The sequence below is a fragment of the Arachis ipaensis genome, chromosome B1, assembly GCF_059453495.1.
Source record: "Arachis ipaensis isolate K30076 ecotype BB chromosome B1, ASM5945349v1, whole genome shotgun sequence".
NCBI classification, from domain to species: domain Eukaryota; kingdom Viridiplantae; phylum Streptophyta; class Magnoliopsida; order Fabales; family Fabaceae; genus Arachis; species Arachis ipaensis.
In genome coordinates, this window is record NC_142436.1 from 14,762,575 (window position 1) to 14,785,011 (window position 22,437).

The following is a 22,437-nucleotide window of genomic DNA, read 5'->3' on the forward strand; positions in this document are numbered from 1 at the left end:
CTAACTTTTTAGAACAATCAAGCAAAACATGATTCTTAGATAACCAACCTCCCGGTTATCCCAGCATCATTTGTCTGCAGGATACGTCGTATTCCCTACCACCAATGCTGAGCCTCGCTTTGCAGCTGATGAGTTCCAAACTCAACCCAATGCTCCTCAGAAACCTGCAACGCCCTTTCCATAGCCTAGATCCAATTATCTGCATCAGTGGGATTTGAGGTTCCACTAAAAGTCGGAGGGCAAACTTTCAAAAACGTAGTAAGTGTCATAGGACCATCCTCATCATTATTATTCCCGTGATTACCCTGATTTATCTGGTTACCCAGCACCTCAGCTATTGCCTGCATAGCTGCAGCCATATTTCCCAGGGCAGCCATAAAGTCTACTGGATCATTCCCTACTGGGCTAGGAGTAACGGTGCCTATCCTACCTCTATCTCACCCGCGATCGCGTCCACGAGTCGACATCTGGTTCTTATACACACTAAACAAGTGATATTAAGTTGATTAGTCTCAATATCGCAGGTTTAATGCTTTAAGTTCCAAATGCATGCTCACAAACGTTTATGCCATATATATCAATCAAATATCCTAATAGCACATAAACACATATATAGAGAATGCACAGAAGTACAATCAGTCCGTCTTTCAGGCTCTATAGGAACGAACTGCTCTGATACCATAATGTAACACCCTACCACACTAAGCTTTACGCTTAAGTCGTAAAACAGAGGTGGTATGGTATTACGATCTCTAAAATAAAATGAGTACATATAATAGCAGAAGAATTATAATATTCTAGGAGCCTTGAAGAATAGAGAAAACAAAAATCGCGAAATAAAAGCGCAACGCTCAAGCAATGAGTTAACTTGCGTGCTAAGGAAACCATAACTATTGAACATATGATAACAGAAGTAGGAATAGAGTGCCAAAGATACAAAATAACAAGCTCCTAACTCAGCCTGCGAAGTCAAGAATGGCCAGAGAATATTTACACATATAGACATACATATCCAAAACCCAAAAGTACATATACACAATCCTGCCTCTCCATGAACCTCTAAGAGGATCAAAAAGAACAAGTTATGCAGAGAGAAATCTAAGTACATATATATATAGAACACAGCATAACAAAATAACCCAGTAACCACTTCGCTTCAAGAGTCCAGACGTCTAACGAGAAGCCTCTCGACCTGCATCTGAAAAACAACAACATAGTATGGAATGAGAACCGGAGGTTCTCAGTATGGTAAAGGTGCCACACACATAATATATAAGGTCCTGGGAATGCCAGAGGCAATCCTAGAATGCGGACACTCAGATTATAGAGCTTAAAGTATTAAACAGAAGCCATAAAAGGTGGTTTACTAAGGATATTTAAACCTAACTTAACTTAACCTTAAATCTAAGTCCCATACTACCATTCCTCCATAGCTCCAGTTCCATCATGTATTTTCACAGACAAATAGACAGATAAAGGCAAACACAAGAAGGTTACAAATACTGCAGGTAACAAATACACATTTAACATGGCAAGTACATTTAGGCATACCCAATTAAAGCAAAAGCGAGAAATTCAAGTAATATGCATATGATGCATGCCTGTCCTATGGCTGATGAGGCTCATTTGTCGGTTATCCAGCCAACCCGACAAGTCTGAATTGTCCTTAGACTGTCCCTCGACGTGCATCCCCAAGAGTCTATGCATAGCTTTATCTCAAATAATCAATATTGCTCAATGGGGGTAACATTCCCGGGAATTTATATAGTGCCCGGTCACACTTACGTCGTAGGGTCAACAGAGTATCGAGTTTTCAACCTGGTACACGTGGTGGCAAGCCACAACACTTAATCCAGGGAAACCTCGTATCTCAGATCATTCAAATTCATAAGCCATATAAATAATTCAATTATAATTCATCAACATCCACATCATTTTCAATCACATCTCATTCATCATCATACATCAATCATATTCAATCCTTATCCTTCATTATCACACCTCCCATTCCGTCCATCAATAGTTCCAATTCAAAACATAATTCATTCTTTTCTAAATAAATCAAACTTAAAACATGCTCATTTTCTTAATAACTCAAAATCAAACCATATAACCTTTAAATCTAAATCTTTTTAAATAATCATATAAACAAAATCTCTAATTTTTATAAAATTTCGGCAGCATCTCCTCTAAAACTCAGACTTTGCCACCCTTTTCGGGTCCAAACCTGCATTCTTTCCAATTCAACATACCCTTCCTCATCATCATAACAATCACCACAATAAATCTACCTCAGATCAACAATTATACTCATACAATATTCAAATCCAACGACCAAAATTCAACTAAAAATCATAGTTCACAAATCCTAGGCTTTTAACACAAAATACCTCATTTTTCATTCAAAATTTCCATTCCAATTATTTTCAAACCTATTACCACCAATCCAAATTGCCAAAAATAATCCTCAACAAGCTCCATGTCTTTCCATCAATCATCATTCAACCAAACCAAAATATAGCCATATAATCAACAATTCAATCACATATCCTTTCAAAGATCCAACTAGCAACCAATATTATCTTACAAACAAATCACCAAACCAGACCAAGCATATTCATCAACCCATTACTAAACATTAAATATACACCTGCATTTCAACTTATCCTATGGTCATCTACCCTAAGTTTTCACAGAACATTATATATTAAATGCAAGAAACTTAAACCATACCATGGCCGATTCCCACGTAACGATTAAGGCACTTTAATTATAATAAACACAGCCCTTCCAAAACAAACACAGCCCTTCCAGAATTCAATAAACACTAGGCTCAGCTTCCTCCAAGTTCCAATATCCACAATTCCAAGCTCCAATTATTTATTCATAACCTAATACATATTCATAACACATATATATCCAATTTAATACTCAAAGCTCAAATTCAATGAAAATAAAATAGAATTATCGTATCCTCACCTTATCCAAGCTTCACATAAGCAAGAGTGAACGTTTTCCTCAAGCTAATTGGATCCTAAAACATCAAAAATCAAAGAAATTCAATACCCCTTCTCAAAACTTGAAAATTGGGGAAAAAGAGTGGCTGAGAATATTTAAGGGCTTACCTATGAAATTGTTCCAGTAGAAATGTAAAGCTCGACGCGGTGGACGCGTGGCCGCAAACGGTGCGGCGATCGGAGCTCGGATTGGAAAGTTACGGCGCCTTGAATTTGGAAAGAGGGTTCGGACCCTTTTCTTCTTCTCCCTGGATGCAAGCTTTCAGCGTCACGTTGCTGAAATGAGGGAGATGCAATGCGTGGGTTCATTTAATAGGTTGGTCCGGTTGGACCGATGGTCCGGTTTGGATCCGATTCAACCGATTCGGCCCATTCGGTCCAATTTTGGACCGATTTTCTCAAAATTAGTGTCAAAATTCTCGTTTCGATGAGCTCTATTCTAATTTGATATAATATTCACATTTCTAATCCTCCTTATTAAAAACTAATTTATTGAATAAATATCTACTAATTTAACCGGGGTTTACATCCTACCCACCTAATAAAGAATTTTGCCCTCAAAATTCAGATGTAGTTAGTAGTTATCTGAAAAGAGATGTAGGTAATCCTTCCGTATATCTGATTCGAGTTCCAAAGTGTGTTCCTTAATACCAACTCGACTCTACATTACTCTTACCAATAATATTCTTTTCTTGTGTAATCGTTTAATGTTGGTGTCACAATTCCTTATCGAAATTACTGGAGGTATTTGATCTTCCCTCACTTGAATCGGTTCTGGTTCCAGAACATGACTTGCGTCAGGAGTATATCTCCGAAGCTGTGACACATGAAACTCGTCGTGCAAATTTGAAAGATACGGTGGTAAGGCAATCCTATAAGCTACTGGCCCAATTCATTTCAGGATCTCAAATGGTTCAATATAACGGGGATTCAGTTTCTTAGTCTTAATAGCCCTTCCTACTCCAGTAGTTGGTGTAACTTTCAGAAAAAAACATGCTCCCCTTCCTCAAATTTCAAAGGCTTTTGCCTCTGATCAGCATAACTCTTCTGGTGGCTCTAGGCTATAAGCATTCGACTACGAATCTTCTTTATTTGTTCAGTGGTTTCAGCTATCATCTCCGGTCCTAACAAACTTTTTTCTCCAGTTTCATACCAACACAATGGAGATTGACATTTCCTACCATACAGAGCCTCATATGGAGCCATTCTGATGCTCGCATGATAGCTATTATTATAAGCAAACTCTACTAATGGCATATACCAATCCCAGCTCACCGGCCAGTCCAAAACACAAGCCCTTAGCATATCCTCCAAGGTCTGAATAGTTCTTTCTGACTGACCATCTGTCTGAGGGTGATACGCAGTACTCAAGCTTAGCTGAGTCCCAAATGCATGCTGGAAAGCTTCCCATAATCTTGATGTAAAGCGAGGATCCCTGTCAGATATAATGGTAGAAGACACGCCATGCAACTTGACAATATATTTAATATACATTCGAGCTAATTCTTCCATTGTACAACTTATTCGGATAGGAAGAAAGTGAGCCGATTTTGTCAGTCAATCCACAACTACCCAAATAGCGTCACAACCAGATCAGGTTCTAGGCAAACCTATCACAAAATCCATTGCGATACTCTCCTATTTCCATTGTGGAATCTCCAAAGGCTGAAGGGTCCCTGATGGTCTCTGATGCTCAATCTTAACCTTCTGACACGTTAAACATTTAGATACGTGTAATGCCACATCATTCTTCATCCCTAGCCACCAGAATATTGCTTTCAGATCCTGGTACATTTTAGTGCTCCCTGGATGAAGTGAAAACCCGCTCTTATGAGCTTCCTTCAAAATACTCTGTCGCATGTCTCCGATGTCTGGCACAATAATCCGGTTCTTGAACCTCCACAAACCATCCTGTCCTTCTGACACTCTCCACTGTTTCCCCTGTTCGACTGCTGGTAATACCTTATGTAACGCTTCACTGTCTCGATGAGCCTTCAGAAGTTCTAATTTAAAATCACTTGAAATCTGCAACTGGCTCAAACACAGAATTCCAGATTCTTCTGTAACTCCCAAATTCAAACCTTGAAATGCCTTTAGTAACTCTTCTTCCCGTAGCATCATCCAAGCTGCATATAAAGACTTCCGACTCAAGGCGTTTTCCACAACGTTCGCTTTTTCTGGATGATAATTCAATTCAAAATCATAATCTTTCAGAAGCTCCATCCACCTCCTCTGACTCATATTCAACTCTTTCTACTAAAAAAGATACTTCAAATTCTTATGGTTTGAGGAAACATGAAACTTAACATCATAGAGATAGTGCCTCTAGATCTTTAAAGCAAACACAACAGCAGCAAATTCTAAATCATGTGTCAGGTAGTTCATTTCAAGCGGCCTTAACTGCCGTGAGGCGTATGCTACAACATTCTGTTGCTGCATTAGAACGCACCCTAAACCCTTTAGTGATGCATCACAATATACTTCAAACGGTTCACTTGGCTCAGGCAATACCAATACGGGTGCAGTAGTCAATCTGTGCTTCAATTCTCGAAAACTCTTCTCACACTCTGGAGTCCAGATAAAATGCGTATCCTTCCTGGTCAACTTAGTTAAAGGTAAGGCAAGCTGTGAAAATCCTTTAATGAATCTGCGATAATACCCCACCAAACCTAGGAAACTTCTGATCTCTGTTACGGAAGTTGGTCGCTCCCAATTTATCACTGCTTCCACCTTAGCAGGATCTACAGCTATCCCCTACTTACTCACCACGTGGCCGAGAAACTTTGCTTTACTCTTCCAAAACTCACATTTAGATAATTTAGCATATAACTTCCTGTCTCTCAGAATTTGCAGCACAGTTTGCAAGTGATCAGCATGTTCCTCTTCAGACTTAGAATAAACAAGAATATCATCAATGAAGACAATAACAAACTTGTCTAGATACGGTCGGAAAATCCTGTTTATATAATCCATAAATACTGCTGGGGCATTAGTTAACCCGAAAGATATCACTGTATACTCATAATGACCATAACGAGTTCTGAAAGCAGTTTTTGGAATATCCTCGTCTCTAACCCTTATCTGAAGATACCCGGATCACAGATCAATCTTAAAAAACGCACCGGCACCCTGTAACTGATCCATTAGATCGTCGATTCTAGGTAACAGATATTTGTTCTTCACAGCATAGTTGTAAAAACCGAACCGGACCGGCCAGTTAGACCAGAAAACCGGTGAACCGGACCCTAAATCGGTTTGGTTTACCTTTTGGACCGTTCAAGAAAAAAAATCGGTGTAAACCGATAAAAATCGAGGAAACCGATTGAAACCGGTACAAACCGGTCTAACCGAACCGATTTGTTGTGAAAATTGTCAAAATTACAAAGCAAAGGTTCGAACCTAGAACCTTGAGAATACAGCCTCTTTCCTTTGCCACTGAGCCACCATGCTCCTTACTATAACATATGTCAAATAATAATTATATAGTATATATTCATCTATATAATATTATAAATATCTAATTTAATTTAATTTTTTATTTTTTATTTTTTGAATTAATTATATTTTAATTATGTGTCATTATTAATATAAATATAAAGTTCACTAAAAATTTATTAATTTGCTTGATCTATTTAAATGCTAGTATTGTGATTAAGATTATTTGTTTTGATGCTAGTGTTAAAATCTACTGATATTATAATTAGATGACAAGCTTTATGAATGAATTGTTACTCTTATTGTGTCAAATTAAGATACTATTGTAGTAGTACTGATAAATTCTACGTTTTTCTATTAGTTATTTTTAGAATTTGAGACTTGATTTTTCATAAAATGTTAGTGTAGATATGTATTTCAAATTTTAATTTTAAGTTTTTGATTATTTTATATTTTTTATTTACATGAGACCGGTTTTATCGATTCAACCAGTAATTTATCGGTTGAACCAATAAACCAGGGAACCAGTAAGTTGACCGGTTTGATCACCGGTTCGGTTTTTACAACTATGCTTCACAGTGATCTTATTCAATTGCCGATAATCAACACACAAGCACATACTTCCATCCTTCTTCTTTACCAGTAATACTAACGCTCCCACGGAGAAACACTTGGTCGGATAAAATGCTTACCCAACAGATCCTCTAGCTGAGCTTTCAATTCAGCCATTTCTAAAGGTGACATCCTGTAAGGAGTAATCGAAATCGGACCGGCTCCAGGCACCAACTCAATTGCAAATTCAACTTTCCGGTTTGGTGGAAATTCATTAATATCATCCGGAAACATATCTGGAAATTCACATACAATCATAATCTGCTCTAAACTCTGATCATCACCTAATACTCCCGCAGTTAATAACATAATACCCTGACATTCAGTTCCAGAACAGTTTACTATCATAGAGTTCAAATAGTAACTATTCACCACAACTGGTGCTTCTGACCCTTCTGGCATAAACTGTACTAACTTTTTAGAACAATCAAGCAAAACATGATTCTTAGATAACCAACCTCCCGGTTATCCCAACATCATCTGTCTGCAGGATACGTCGTATTCCCTACCACCAATGCTGAGCCTCGCTTTGCAGCTGATGAGTTCTAAACTCAACCCAATGCTCCTCAGAAACCTGCAACGCCCTTTCCATAGCCTAGATCCAATTATCTGCATCAGTGGGATTTGAGGTTCCACTAAAAGTCGGAGGGCAAACTTTCAAAAACGTAGTAAGTGTCATAGGACCATCCTCATCATTATTATTCCCGTGATTACCCTGATTTATCTGGTTACCCAGCACCTCAACTATTGCCTGCATAGCTGCAGCCATAAAGTCTAATGGATCATTCCCTACCGGGCTAGGAGTAACGGTGCCTATCCTACCTCTATCTTACCCGCGATCGCGTCCACGAGTCGACATCTGGTTCTTATACACACTAAACAAGTGATATTAAGTTGATTAGTCTCAATATCGCAGGTTTAATGCTTTAAGTTCCAAATGCATGCTCACAAACGTTTATGCCATATATATCAATCAAATATCCTAATAGCACATAAACACATATACAGAGAATGCACAGAAGTACAATCAGTCCATCTTTCAGATTCTATAGGAACGAACTGCTCTGATACCATAATGTAACACCCTACCACACTAAGCGTTACGCTTAAGTCGTAAAACAGAGGTGGTGTGGTATTACGATCTCTAAAATAAAATGAGTACATATAATAGCAGAAGAATTATAATATTCTAGGAGCCTTGAAGAATAGAGAAAACAAAAATCGCGAAATAAAAGCGCAACGCTCAAGCAACGAGTTAACTTGCGTGCTAAGGAAACCATAACTATTGAACATATGATAACAGAAGTAGGAATAGAGTGCCAAAGATACAAAATAACAAGCTCCTAACTCAGCCTGCGAAGTCAAGACTGGCCAGAGAATATTTACACATATAGACATACATATCCAAAACCCAAAAGTACATATACACAATCCTGCCTCTCCATCAACCTCTAAGAGGATAAAAAAGAACAAGTTATGCGGAGAGAAAGCTAAGTACATATATATATACAACACAGCATAACAAAATAACCCAGTAACCACTTCACTTCAAGAGTCCAGACGTCTAACGAGAAGCCTCTCGACCTGCATCTGAAAAACAATAACATAGTATGGAATGAGAACTGGAGGTTCTCAGTATGGTAAATGTGCCACACACATAATATATAAGGTTATGGGAATGCCAGAGGCAAACCTAGAACGCCGACACTCAGATTATAGAGCTTAAAGTATTAAACAGAAGCCATAAAAGGTGGTTTACTAAGGATATTTAAACCTAACTTAACTTAACCTTAAATCTAAGTACCATACTGCCATTCCTCCATAACTCCAGTTCCATCATGTATTTTCACAGACAAATAGACAGATAAAGGCAAACACAAGAAGGTTACAAATACTGCAGGTAACAAATACACATTTAACATGGCAAGTACATTTAGGCACACCCAATTAAAGCACAAGCGAGTAATTCAAATAATATGCATATGATGCATGCCTATCCTATGGCTGATGAGGCTCATCTGTCGGTTATCCAGCCAACCCGACAAGTCTGAATTGTCCTTAGACTGTCCCTCGACGTGCATCCCCAAGAGTCTATGCATAGCTTTATCTCAAATAATCAATATTGCTCAATGGGGGTAACATTCCCGGGAATTTATATAGTGCCCGGTCACACTTACGTCGTAAGGTCAACAGAGTATCGAGTTTTCAACCTGGTACACGTGGTGGCAAGCCACAACACTTAATCCAGGGAAACCTCGTATCTCAGATCATTCAAATTCATAAGCCATATAAATAATTCAATTATAATTCATCAACATCCACATCATTTTCAATCACATCTCATTCATCATCATACATCAATCATATTCAATCCTTATCCTTCATTATCACACCTCCCATTCCGTCCATCAATAGTTCCAATTCAAAACATAATTCATTCTTTTCTAAATAAATCAAACTTAAAACATGCTCATTTTCTTAATAACTCAAAATCAAACCATATAACCTTTAAATCTAAATCTTTTTAAATAATCATATAAACAAAATCTCTAATTTTTATAAAATTTCGGCAGCATCTCCTCTAAAACTCGGACTTTGCCACCCTTTTCGGGTCCAAACCTGCATTCTTTCCAATTCAACATACCCTTCCTCATCATCATAACAATCACCACAATAAATCTACCTCAAATCAACAATTATACTCATACAATATTCAAATCCAATGACCAAAATTCAACTAAAAATCATAGTTCACAAATCCTAGGCTTTTAACACAAAATACCTCATTTTTCATTCAAATTATTTTCAAACCTATTACCACCAATCCAAATTGCCAACAATAATCCTCAACAAGCTCCATGTCTTTCCATCAATCATCATTCAACCAAACCAAAATATAGCCATATAATCAACAATTCAATCACATATCCTTTCAAAGATCCAACTAGCAACCAATATTATCTTACAAACAAATCACCAAACCAAACCAAGCATATTCATCAACCCATTACTAAACATTAAAATACACCTGCATTCTAACTTATCCTATGGTCATCTAGCCTAAGTTTTCACAGAACATTATATATTAAATGCAAGAAACCTAAACCATACCTTGGCCGATTCCCACATAACGATTAAGGCACTTTAATTATAATAAACACAGCCCTTCCAAAACAAACACAGCCCTTCCAGAATTCAATAAACACTAGGCTCAGCTTCCTCCAAGTTCCAATATCCACAATTCCAAGCTCCAATTATTTATTCATAACCTAATACATATTCATAACACATATATATCCAATTTAATACTCAAAGCTCAAATTCAATGAAAATAAAATAGAATTATCATATCCTCACCTTACCCAAGCTTCACATAAGCAAGAGTGAACGTTTTCCTCAAGCTAATTGGATCCTAAAACATCAAAAATCAAAGAAATTCAATACCCCTTCTCAAAACTCGAAAATTGGGGAAAAGAGTGGCTGAGAATATTTAAGGGCTTACTTATAAAATTGTTCCGTTAGAAATGTAAAGCTCGACGCGGTGGACGCGTGGCCGCAAACGGTGCGGCGATCGGAACTCGGATCGAAAAGTTACGGCGCCTTGAATTTGGAACGAGGGTTCGGACCCTTTTCTTCTTCTCCCTGGATGCAAGCTTTCAGTGTCACGTTGCTGAAATGAGGGAGATGCAATGCATGTGTTCATTTAATAGGTCGGTCCGGTTGGACCGATGGTCCGGTTTGGATCCGGTTCAACCGGTTCGGTCCATTCGGTCCAATTTTAGACCGATTTTCTCAAAATTAGTGTCAAAATTCTCGTTTCGATGAGCTCTATCCTAATTTGATATAATATTCACATTTCTAATCCTTCTTATTAAAAACTAATTTATTGAATAATTATCTACTAATTTAACCGGGGTTTATAACATAATCCATTATACAAATTCAAATTCGAAACACCTCTGTCTACAATTTAGATATTATCAATTCAATTCAATTCAATTCATATTCAGAACACCTCCATCCATTCAATTCAATTCAAATAAAATTAGCAATTGCATTCCATTGTATTCGATTCAAAATTGAATAATCCAAACCTCATCAAATTGATTCATTTCGAAAGAATAATCCAAATTGCTCTCATTCAACTGATTTGAAGTTGATTCATTCATTGCTTCAATTCAGAAGTCCAGATCGAAGAAGAAAATGAAGAAGAAGAAGAATGATTAAGCTTATTACGTTGAAGTCAATCCAGATCCATAACGAAGAACGCGAGTAGAGAAGAAGAAGAACAAGAAAGAAAATGCAAGCAGATGAGAACGACGAAGCCTATACAACACGAGGAAAAGAAGAAGAAGAAGAAAACGTAAGCAGAGAAGAAGGTTTAGGTTGCAGCAGAAGGTTTACATTGAGTAAAGAACAGGGTTTAGGCTGCAGCAGATGGTTTACGTTGAGCAAAGGTCATAGAAGGTTTACGTTATATGTAATGCGTGAATCACAAACGATTTGGAGATTGGAGGAGGCGTCTATAGCAAAAAAGAATTGGATAACATCCATGTATTTTTTACATGGATGTGGAGCATTATTGATTTAATAATTATCTGCATGGATACATGTTCCTTAAGCATTGACATGTATTCATGGCTAGCCCTTGGTCATCAAACTCCATTCCTCTACCTATGTAACAAGTTAGCCAAAAGAGGCCACATAATCACATTATTTGCGCCCAAAACAGCACAATCCAAGTTAGTCCATTTCAATCTTTATCCAAATCTCATCAAATTCGTCGCCGTCGCGGTTCCCCACGTGGACAACCTTCCACCGAACGCAGAAACCACTTCAGACGTTCCTTACCCTCTGCACCCACTCATCATGACAGCAATGGACTTAACCCAAGGTGACATAGAAAGTGTATGTATAATACCCACACTTAATTGGCCCTAGGATCACTCACTCATATAAATGACGTTATCATATTTTTCATCTCTTAAACTCACTAACACTTATAATAATAAGGAGAGAATTTTTCGAAACAAACACTAAGTATTTTGGTTCATAGAGAGATCGATAACAACATACATATGAAGCTTTTATATAAGCAATGCTTCCTACTAATATAATAATTTATGAATTACAACTCAATTTTGTAATGATCACTATTTTATGAGTTGGCTTCATGAATCTTCTTTCAACTTGTATTCATGTAGTTTTCATAATCTTCTAATTTGCTTGACTTCCAATTTCAATTCAATTTGATTTTGAATTTTTTCAATATTGTAGAATGTTGTAGTTGTACTACTCTCTTGAATGTTCTTCAAAAATCTTCAAGCTTCCAACATCTTCTAGTAAATAGATGATTATTGTTTTCAACTCAAACTTTGTTTCTTCAATTCTTTAACCATGTTTCATGAAAGTTCTAATCCATGCAAGTTGATAGATAGCACAAGAAGTTTGTCAAATCTTGGTGATGAACCATGAACTTGTAACCACTTTGAATTCAAATTGAATTTTGCCTTTGACTTTTCTAAACTTTTGTTACTTGCATACCACTTGATTTAATTTTCTAACATTGCCTCCCTTAAATCAAGCTGTAGAGTTTATCATTCCAAGCATCCTCTTCAATTTGTAAAATGACTCGGTCTTCAGCGGTTTTGTAAAGATATCTGCAACTTGGTCTTCAGTGGGACAGTACACAATAAAAACTTCTTTCTCATTTACCAATTCTCTAATTTTATGAACCCGAATATCAATATGCTTTGTTCTTCCATGAAATACTGGATTTTTGCAAAGTGCAATAGCTGACTTGTTATCACAAAATATTGTTGTTGGAGTACTTTGTTTCTCATTCAATTCCTCAAGAATTCTTCTTAGCCAAATTGCTTGCGTTGCACAATTTGCTGCTGCTATATATTCTGCTTCTGCTGTAGAGAGTGCTACTACTGGTCGCTTCTTTGATGACCATGAAATTGCACCAGAATCAAGATAAAATACAAATCCTGAAGTACTTTTTCTTGTTTCTATATCTCCAGCCTAATCACTGTCAGTGTAACTGACAAGATTCACTTCATTAGTATTTTCATAATAAATACCATCATTTAAAGTACCTTTGATATATCGAAGAATCCTTTTTGCCGCTTGCAAATGGTTGGTACAAGGCTCCTCCATGAATCTGCTAAGCAAACTAACCCCAAACACAACATCTGGTCTAGTCGCAGTCAAGTACATTAGACTTCCAATCAAGCTTTTGTAGTATGTGGGATTTACTGCTCTTCATTTATCTTCTCTTAGTAACTTGAACTTTTCTTTGACTGGAGTAGGAACTGGCTTTGAATGTTCTATTTGAAATTTCTTCAAAATATCATTTGCATATTTCTTCTGAGAAATGAAAATACCATTATCTCTTTGAACCACTTCAATGCCAAGAAAGTAAGACATCAAGCCCATATCTGTCATTTCAAAGTGCTTTATCATAGCCTCCCTGAATTTTGCAATTATCTTCAAATTGTTCCCAATAAAGATCAAATCATCAACATAAAGACACACGATCAAGATATCTCCAAGTTCAACGAACTTGGTATAAAAAGTATGCTCAAACGGACATTTTCTGAAACCATTCTCAATGAAATAAGAATCAATCTTCTTGTACTATGCTCTTGGTGCTTGCTTTAACCCGTACAAAGCTTTCTTCAATTTGTAAGCTTTATCTTCTTTTCCAAGAACTCCATATCCTACAGGTTGCTCAACATATACTTCTTCTTCTAAAGTGCCATTTAGAAATGCAGACTTAACATCCATTTGGTGTATCTTCCACTTATTTTGAGACGAGAGTGAAATAATCATACGAATAGTGTCTAATCTAGCAGCAGGAGAAAATACTTCAAAATAACCGATACCTGGCTTTTGTTTGTATCCCTTAGCAACTAATCTTGCTTTGAAACGATCAACTTCACCACTGGGTTTGTACTTAGTCTTGTAAACCCACTTTACTCCAATCGGCTTCTTATCTGCTGGTAAATCTGTCAAATCCCATGTGTCATTCTTCTCAATGGCATAAATCTCCTCATCCATTGCTTTCTTCCAATTGTTATCTTTAGAGGCTTCTTCAAAGTTCAACGGCTCACAATCTGAAAATAGAGCAAAATTTATGATTTCTTCATCGGACGGATCGTTGTCATTGCCTACTTCATAATCTGCTAATCTAGCAGGTAGTCTCTGCTCTCTTTGAGATCTTCTAGATGATTCTGGTTGTTCGGTTGTGTCAGGTTGCCTTTCTTCTACTTTATCACATGTATTTGGAATTATAGTCAGCTGCTTTTCTGTCTTTGTGTTCTAGTCCCACTTGTCTTTCTCGTCAAACGTCACATCTCTGCTGATGATCACTTTCTTTGATTCTGGATTATACAACTTGTATGCTTTTGAGTCTATGCAATAGCCGATAAAGATACACTTTTTGCCTTTGTCATCTAACTTCTTCCTTAATTGATCTGGTATGTGGGCATAAGCTATACACCCAAAGACTCTGAAATGATGGATGAAAGGCCACTTTTCACTCCAAGCTTCCTCTGGAGTTTTATCACGAACACTCTTTCTTAGACACCTATTTAAAATATGAACTGCTGTTGCGACTGCTTCTACCCAAAATTCTTTAGGCATTTGTTTTGATTTGAGTATGCATCTAACAATATCCATTATGGTTCTATTCTTTCTTTCAGCAACTCTATTTTGTTGAGGAGTATATCTAGTTGTTAGTTGGTGTTGAATTCCGTGTTGTTTAAAGTAGTCTGAACATGCAAGATATTTTGTTCCTCTGTCTGTTCTAAGAATTTTGATTTTATAGCCACTTTGTTTTTTGACAAACACCTTGAATGTCTTAAAGACATCACATGCTTCTGATTTTTGCTTTAGAAAGTATACCCATGTATATCTACTAAGAGCATCAATAAAAGTGATAAAGTACCTACTACCACCGTTGCTTGAAATTTCTACAGAATAGAGATCTGAATGTACAATTTCAAGTAATCTTTTAGCTCTCTATGACTTTTCTGTAGGGAATGGGTCTCTGTGCTTCTTTCCCAGTTGACAAATCTCACAAACACAATTGGGAATATGAATCCGTGGTAGACCAGAAATAAGTCCTTTTCTTGACAGGTAGTTTAGGCCAGAAAAATGAAAATGCCCAAACCGCATATGCCACAACCAGTTATCATCAAGTATCATAGAACTCATGCAAGAGGGATTAACATGTTGAATTTTTAATGGAAATATTCTGTTTGAAGTCATCTTTGCTTTATCTATGAATCTTCCATTGTTTTCAAACACAGTGCAACATCTACGATAAGTTATCATCTTATATCCCTTTTCAGATAATTGCCCCATACTCAGTAAATTGTATTCAAGCTCAGGAGCATAGAAAACATCAGAAATATAACTCAGAGAACCATCCTTCAATCTAATTGGTATGTGCCCTTTTCCTTCAATAGGGATCTTTGTACTATTACTGAACTTTAATAATAGTTTAACTGAATCATCTAATGAAGAAAATAACTCCTTTCTACCAGAAGCATTATCCAAGTACTATATATTTTCATCTCCAGCACATGAATTACTTGTAAAAAATAAAGTTTGAGTACCCGGATTATCATCAGTATTTTGATGCTGATTTTCTGCAACGTGTGCTTGATTGTTATTCACCATTTTAAATCTGCAATCTGCTGCTTTGTGTCCAAACTTTCCACAAATGAAAGCAATTGAAATTGGTTCTTTTTTGATAAAAATTGCCTTAACCTCTTCCTCGGTTGACAGGCCTGAAATTCGTTCCACCTCTTCCTTAATTAGGTGGTGTAAAATTATTGTAACTTCCTTGGTTGTAATTGCCACGACCTCTACCTCTGAAACTTCCTCTACTTCTACTTTGAAAATTAAAACCACGACCTCGTCCTTCTTGTGTATGACTTGATGCTGCAACATTGTTTAAATTCACTCAGCTTTTCAGGGCTTCCTCGGTTGATTTTTCTGATTTCTCCAGTATTCTACTGATGTGGCTTTTCATGGTTCCTTGCAACTCTGCAATCGTCATGGTATCCATATCGTGGGACTCTAGTATCGTAGTCACATGGTCATACTTTATCGGCATGGTGCGAAGAATTTTCTCCACCACTTTGCTATCGGGCATATCTTCTCCATAGACTCTCATTTTATTGACAAGATCTGTAACACGAATAAAATATTGCTCAACAGTTTCTGAGCTAGACATCTCGTACCTTCCATATTCTCTTCTCAAAGACTGTAACTTTGCTTTCTGAGCTTTATCTACGCCTTTGTATGACAGCTTCAACGTGTTCCATGCTTTCTTTGCACTTTTGGCATTTGCTATTTTGCCAAACATCGTATAATGTACTCCTTGATGAATTTGAGATAGCGCTAATTGATCTCTCCTTTGTTGGGCAGCATCTGCTCCTTCTTCCAAACCCGGTTCAATAAAATTTCGCAGGTTCTGGGCCTTCAAATGGGTAGACATCAAAGTCTCCCAATAACTATAATCAAGTTTCCCATCTAACTTGGGACCGGACCACACAATATTAAAAGTGTTTGCCATATCGACTCTTTGAATAAACAACTATATGAGAACTCTCTCACAACTCACAAACTCCCAAACACCAAGCGTTGGATTAACCAGCTCTGATACCAAAATGTAAGTATAATACCCACACTTAATTGGCCCTAGGATCACTCACTCATATAAATGACGCTATCATATTTTTCATCTCTCAAACTCACTAACACTCATAATAATAAGGAGAGAATTTTTTGAAACAAACACTAAGTATTTTGGTTCATCGAGAGATCGATAACAACATACATATGAAACTTTTATATAGACAATGCTTCCTACTAAAATAATAATTTACGAATCACAACTCAATTTTGTAATGACCACTATTTTATGAGTTGGCTTCATGAATCTTCTTTCAACTTGTATTCATGTAGTTTCCATAATCTTCTAATTTGCTTGACTTCCAATTTCAATTCAATTTGATTTTGAATTTCTTCAATGTTGTAGAATGTTGTAGCTGTACTACTCTCTTGAATGTTCTTCAAAAATCTTCAAGCTTCCAACATCTTTTAGTAAATAGATGATTATTGTTTTCAACTCAAACTTTATTTCTTCAATTCTTTAACCGTGTTTCATGAAAATTCTAATCCATGCAAGTTGATAAATAGCACAAGAAGTTTGTAGAATCTTGGTGATGAACCATAAACTTGTAACCACTTTGAATTCAAATTGAATTTTGTCTTTGACTTTTTTAAACTTTTGTTACTTGCATACCACTTGATTTAATTTTCTAACAGAAACTTATCTTTGCCAGCTTAAAGCTGATCTTGTTTTCTATGATTTCACTCATTGGATGCCATCATTGGCAACGCGTTTAGGACTCAAGGCCATTGACTTTTGTATTGTCAATTCTGCCATGATAGGGTACAGTGTTGTACCTTCAAGATTCTAAAAAGGGGACGACCAAACAATGAATGATCTCATGAAACCTCCTCTAAGGTACCCTAATTTATCTATCACATTTCACGTCCATGAGGCACGAGCGTACGCTAATAAGCGGAAACATGTGTTTGGGAGCAATGTTCTTTTCTATGATCGTATGTTCATTTAATTTCCATGAGTGAAGCCGATGCAATAGCATTCAGAACTTGCAGGGGAATTGAAGGGCCTCACCTTGATTTCGTAGAGGAACAGTTCAAGATGCTTGTGCTTCCTACAGGACCAGTGATACTAGAGAAACCAAACTCTGCATTGGATGAGAAATAGGCTTCTTGGCTTGGAGAATTCAAACAAGGCTCAGTGGTTTATTGTTGTCTTGGAAGTGAGTGCAGGTTGAGGCCAAACCTGTTTCAAGAATTGTTGTTGGGTCTTGAACTAGTTGGCATGCCTTTTCTTGTAGCTTTGAAACCCCCAATTGGGTTTGATTCAGTTGGAGACGCGCTACCAGAAGGGTTCGAAGAGAGGGTTAAAGGAAGAGGGATTGTGTATGGAGGGTGGATCCAGCATCAATTGATATTGGAACACCCTTCTGTTGGATGCTTCATTACACATTGCGGGTCAGGTTCTTTTTCAGAGGCATTGCTCAATGAGTGCCAGTTGGTGTTGCTTCCAAATGTTGGTGACCAGTTTCTGAATGCAAGACTAATGAGTAAGAATTTGCAAGTTGGTGTGGAAGTGGAGAAAGGGGAAGACGATGGATTGTACACTAAGGAAAGTGTGTGCAAAGCAGTTAGTATTGTAATGGATGATGAGAATGAGACAAGCAGAATAGTCAAAAGTAACCATGATAAGATTAAGGAGGTGTTGCTTAATAAAGATTAAGTCTACTTATATTGATGCTTTCTGTAAGAAGCTTCAAGAGATACTTTGAAGGTTTTTTCATCTTTCTTATTTTAATATGTATTTTGAGGTTCTAATGTGTTGTATTGTGAATGTGTGCTATAATGTAGGTGTAATATTGAGAATTTGATGTACACCAGATTAGTATCTGATTATCGTTTTATCTTAAATTTCTTCTAGCTTCTATTACTTTCTCTAATGATAATTACTTGAGTTAAATTACACACTTTTCTTCTTAACTTTTTATCATTACTGATACTCATTTAAGGAAAAATCATAATTAACAGTGAAGCTACTACAAAAGTTGATTCCGGTAGTATGTGCTCATTTTTTTCTTTAGCAAGTCTTGGGTTCAAAATTATACTCTTGAACAAAATTGACTTTTGTAAATGATATCCATATTTTGCAGTGAATCCAATATTTATCCAATATTTTATAGTAAAGTTGAAGCTAGTAAAATATACACCAATTAATTTACAGCTAATACTTAAATCAATATAAAGAACAACGAGAATGGAGGAAATCACAAACAGACTAAGAAGGTGAATGAATTTAATTTTCAACTTGTTGTATGATCCAAGTAATGTTAGAAGCAAGTGAACTCATAGTTTTTATCTTGATTCAGAAAGCTGGTACAGAATCGTAGTTTGTAAAATTCTGAGATAGAACATAAACAATACTCATAAATTATAAAGAAATATAAAAAACAATTATAGCTTCATTTGATGCCATTCCACAATCACTCAAACTTATTAAACCACTCTTCTACCTTAGCCCATGACAACAATAAAGACGTCTCACGGCCCACAAATTCAGCCCAACAAAATACATAAATTCAATTGTAATTTTAGTCTTTATCTTTATCTTATCTTTATTGTTGTCATGGGTTAAGGTGGAAGAGTGGTTTAATAAAAAATTTGAAGAATTCAAGGAGATTAGAACAGAGCATAACATAGTAAATTAGAAAAATAACATAGTTGAATGCCTGAATCATATGTTAATATTATGTGCTATAGCAGAGTAGATTCAAAACTTAACAAAGCAGATTAAAAGATAAGAAAGCAAATTCAAAGCAGATTTAAGCATGACAAACAAAGCAGTGAAAGCACAAGCACAAGAGAACAGATAGTAGAGGGAGAAGAGAGGAGACTTAATTATCTTTGTTTAAATGCATGGGGTTAATATGTTTTGTTTTTAACCCTTCATCACTTTGTTTAAATCATCTGAGGATGGAACAGCAGCACTTAATTATCTTTCCAATCTTGTGTTTGTGAATCCGTGAGACTCATTAGTCATAGTCACTTGTGCAAATTAATTAGATTTCAAAGCAAGGAAATAACAAAGATCAATTAGTGAGTGAGTGACGATAAGAATGAAACCATCAATTAATTTGCCCATGCATTATAATATAACATGATCAGTACAATTTTTTTCCTCAACTATACATAACAATATATTAAGAAGAACAATATCACTATAACAATGAGGCATATCTGTATTCTAACTTCATATTAATTTATAAATTTCGCTAAAGATAATACAGTATGCTTTGTCTTTATAGTACTTGTTTAGATGGTCATTAAGTTGATAAATTTTTTTTTTTAGCGTATTTGGTAAATTTTCTAGTAATAAAAATAAAAACACTAAAAAAATAAAAAACATCTTTTTAAAAAGCTATAATTTATATTTTTTTAAAAGATCTTTTTTTCTTAAAAAAGATATTTTTCACATAATAAATAAGCAAAAAGTACTTTTATATTGTTATGCCCAAACATACTGTTATGCAGATTTTTAGTAAATCATGGTTGGTTCGATATCTAATATCTGGGTACGAAATCTACTCTTTTTTTTGTGAGTACCGGTTTTTAAACATGCACCAAAGATTTTGTTCTTGGATGAAAAGATAAAGAAAAACTTGAAAAGTAAAAAGAATTTAAACAACTTGAAATAAAAAACACAAGAAGTAAAGTAAATGACCTTTAAAATTAAAGAAAAGCAATAAAATATCTTCAACAGGGTCGAAGGACTTTGAATTCAAATACAATGCAGAAATGTTAAAAGAAGAAAAGAAAAGGTTTGCCAAAGGAAAGTAAATTGCAGAAAAGGTAATAAATTGCAAGAAACTTAAAAGAAATGTAAAGACATAGAAGGAATCTTACAGAAAATAAAACTCTTTGCAAACTCAGAAAGTCTCTAGGAATGTGAGTGTGCGAGAGTGTTTTCTGAAACCGAATTCTAACATTTGTTCCTTCCAAACTTTATCTATTTGTAGATTTTTTTTCAACCAATCAAATTTCATTATATGCTCCATATGTGAGAAATCTGAGCGTAACCATTCCCGCCACTTAATGATGGATAATCGTCTTCAACTAACTTGATTATTAACCCTATTATTACTTCAATTGCTTAATCTGTTTCGACAAGCTTCATCGATCAAACCTATTTTCCTTATCGATAACCCTCCTTCGATGAACCCTAAACCCACTGACAGGATCCAAACAAGTAACAAGTAACACCTTCGATTTTGACTAACTAAATTAATGACTTTATCTTTTCGACTAACTCAAGTACATCACGTCCTTTGAGGTCGATTCTCTTTCTTTCGATCTATACACTTTACCGATCTACCAAATTATTCAACCAACAATTTGCCCCCTTAAATCGACAACTTCTAACTAATCAAAAATAAAAAGTTAGTCGATTCGAAAAAGTTTAAATCTAAAAAATGTTTGAAGCCCATAACTGACACCAACTTGGGAAATCGCTACACTCATCATATCCATTACATGCACGTCCCATGATGCACACTTCCCATTGATTCCGGACGTTCAACTTCCTACTAGCTTTATCTTTTCAGCCTCCCTCTATAAATATCTCATTTCATTAATCTTTTAAACTTTTTCTAGAAACTTTTTCATAACGCTTTCCTTTCTGTCACAACACCATTATACCCCCCTTTATAAACCTCATAGATTTCCTATATTGCTCTTGCAAGCAAAAAACCTCTGTCTTTTCTCAAAATTTTTGCACTGCTCTGAGGATTCAACTTCGTTAACTCTTCTTCTCCAAGGTATTTTCATTCATTATATATGTTTATGTATATATATTTTTTATCAGAAAGTACTCTTCTCTTTTGCTTCACTCATATTATTACTGTGATTTTCTAGAATCGCCATGGCCACAAGTAGCAACTCTTCTCCTTTCAATAAAAGAAAAGAAACACTGGAAGAAACTCCGTATGCGAACCTTCAAATTTTAGCTCAAGACCACGATGTTATCATTGAAGACCTAGTTGATGCTGCTAATGCACAAAAAATTCTCTTTCCGTTTGCCGTTAACAACCAAATGTATTGTTTCTTGAGCCCTCTACTTTCTCCATCTAAAATTAATAAAGTTCTTTTTTCCCTTTTTCTTCTTGATCAAGAACTATTGATAAAAAGAGACATGTATATGGCTCCCTTTGATGACCATACCAAGGGATTTCAAAATAACCCAAAAACTTCATCCAAAAGTATTAACTACCTGGCCTGGTTCAAAAGAATCGAACAAAAGAAAAAGGATTTCTGGGCTTGGCGTGGTATATATGATCGGCTTCAATTGTCTCAATACCAACTCACCACCCACCATTGAATGATTGGAGCCATTCTGTACTTTTAGAGTCAATCGACTAACAATCTGTATTTACCATGTGGGATGGTTGGTCCGATTCTATTCGATGTGGCAACTATCACAAGACTACCTCCTTCAGGGATCAATATTTCCCCCGACATGTAACTCATCTTATAAAGAATTCATAAAAAAAACAACATGGGACAAGGTGACAATCCCATTTCTGATGATAAACATGTAGCTTTTTATGCTTTTGCCTGAATGTCGTTGTCTTTTGCTCATGTAGTGTCACTATGCAAAGACTTTATCAACCTCTTACTACTTTGATCCATGAAAGTTCATTAGTTTTGTGCCTTTTCAAATTACTCTTAGGCA

At 36.0% G+C, this 22,437-nt stretch overlaps 1 protein-coding gene and 1 pseudogene across 1 annotated transcript; one reads left to right on the plus strand and one right to left on the minus strand.

Moving 5' to 3' along the window:
- Positions 1-11,666: 11,666 nt before the first annotated feature.
- On the plus strand, positions 11,667-18,484 carry LOC107616707 (UDP-glycosyltransferase 79B30-like; annotated as a pseudogene).
- On the minus strand, positions 16,042-16,656 carry LOC148575791 (uncharacterized). Its single transcript, XM_088502399.1, has one exon. It carries the CDS (start codon positions 16,654-16,656, stop codon positions 16,042-16,044), a length of 615 nt encoding a protein of 204 aa, XP_088358525.1.
- Positions 18,485-22,437: the final 3,953 nt, after the last annotated feature.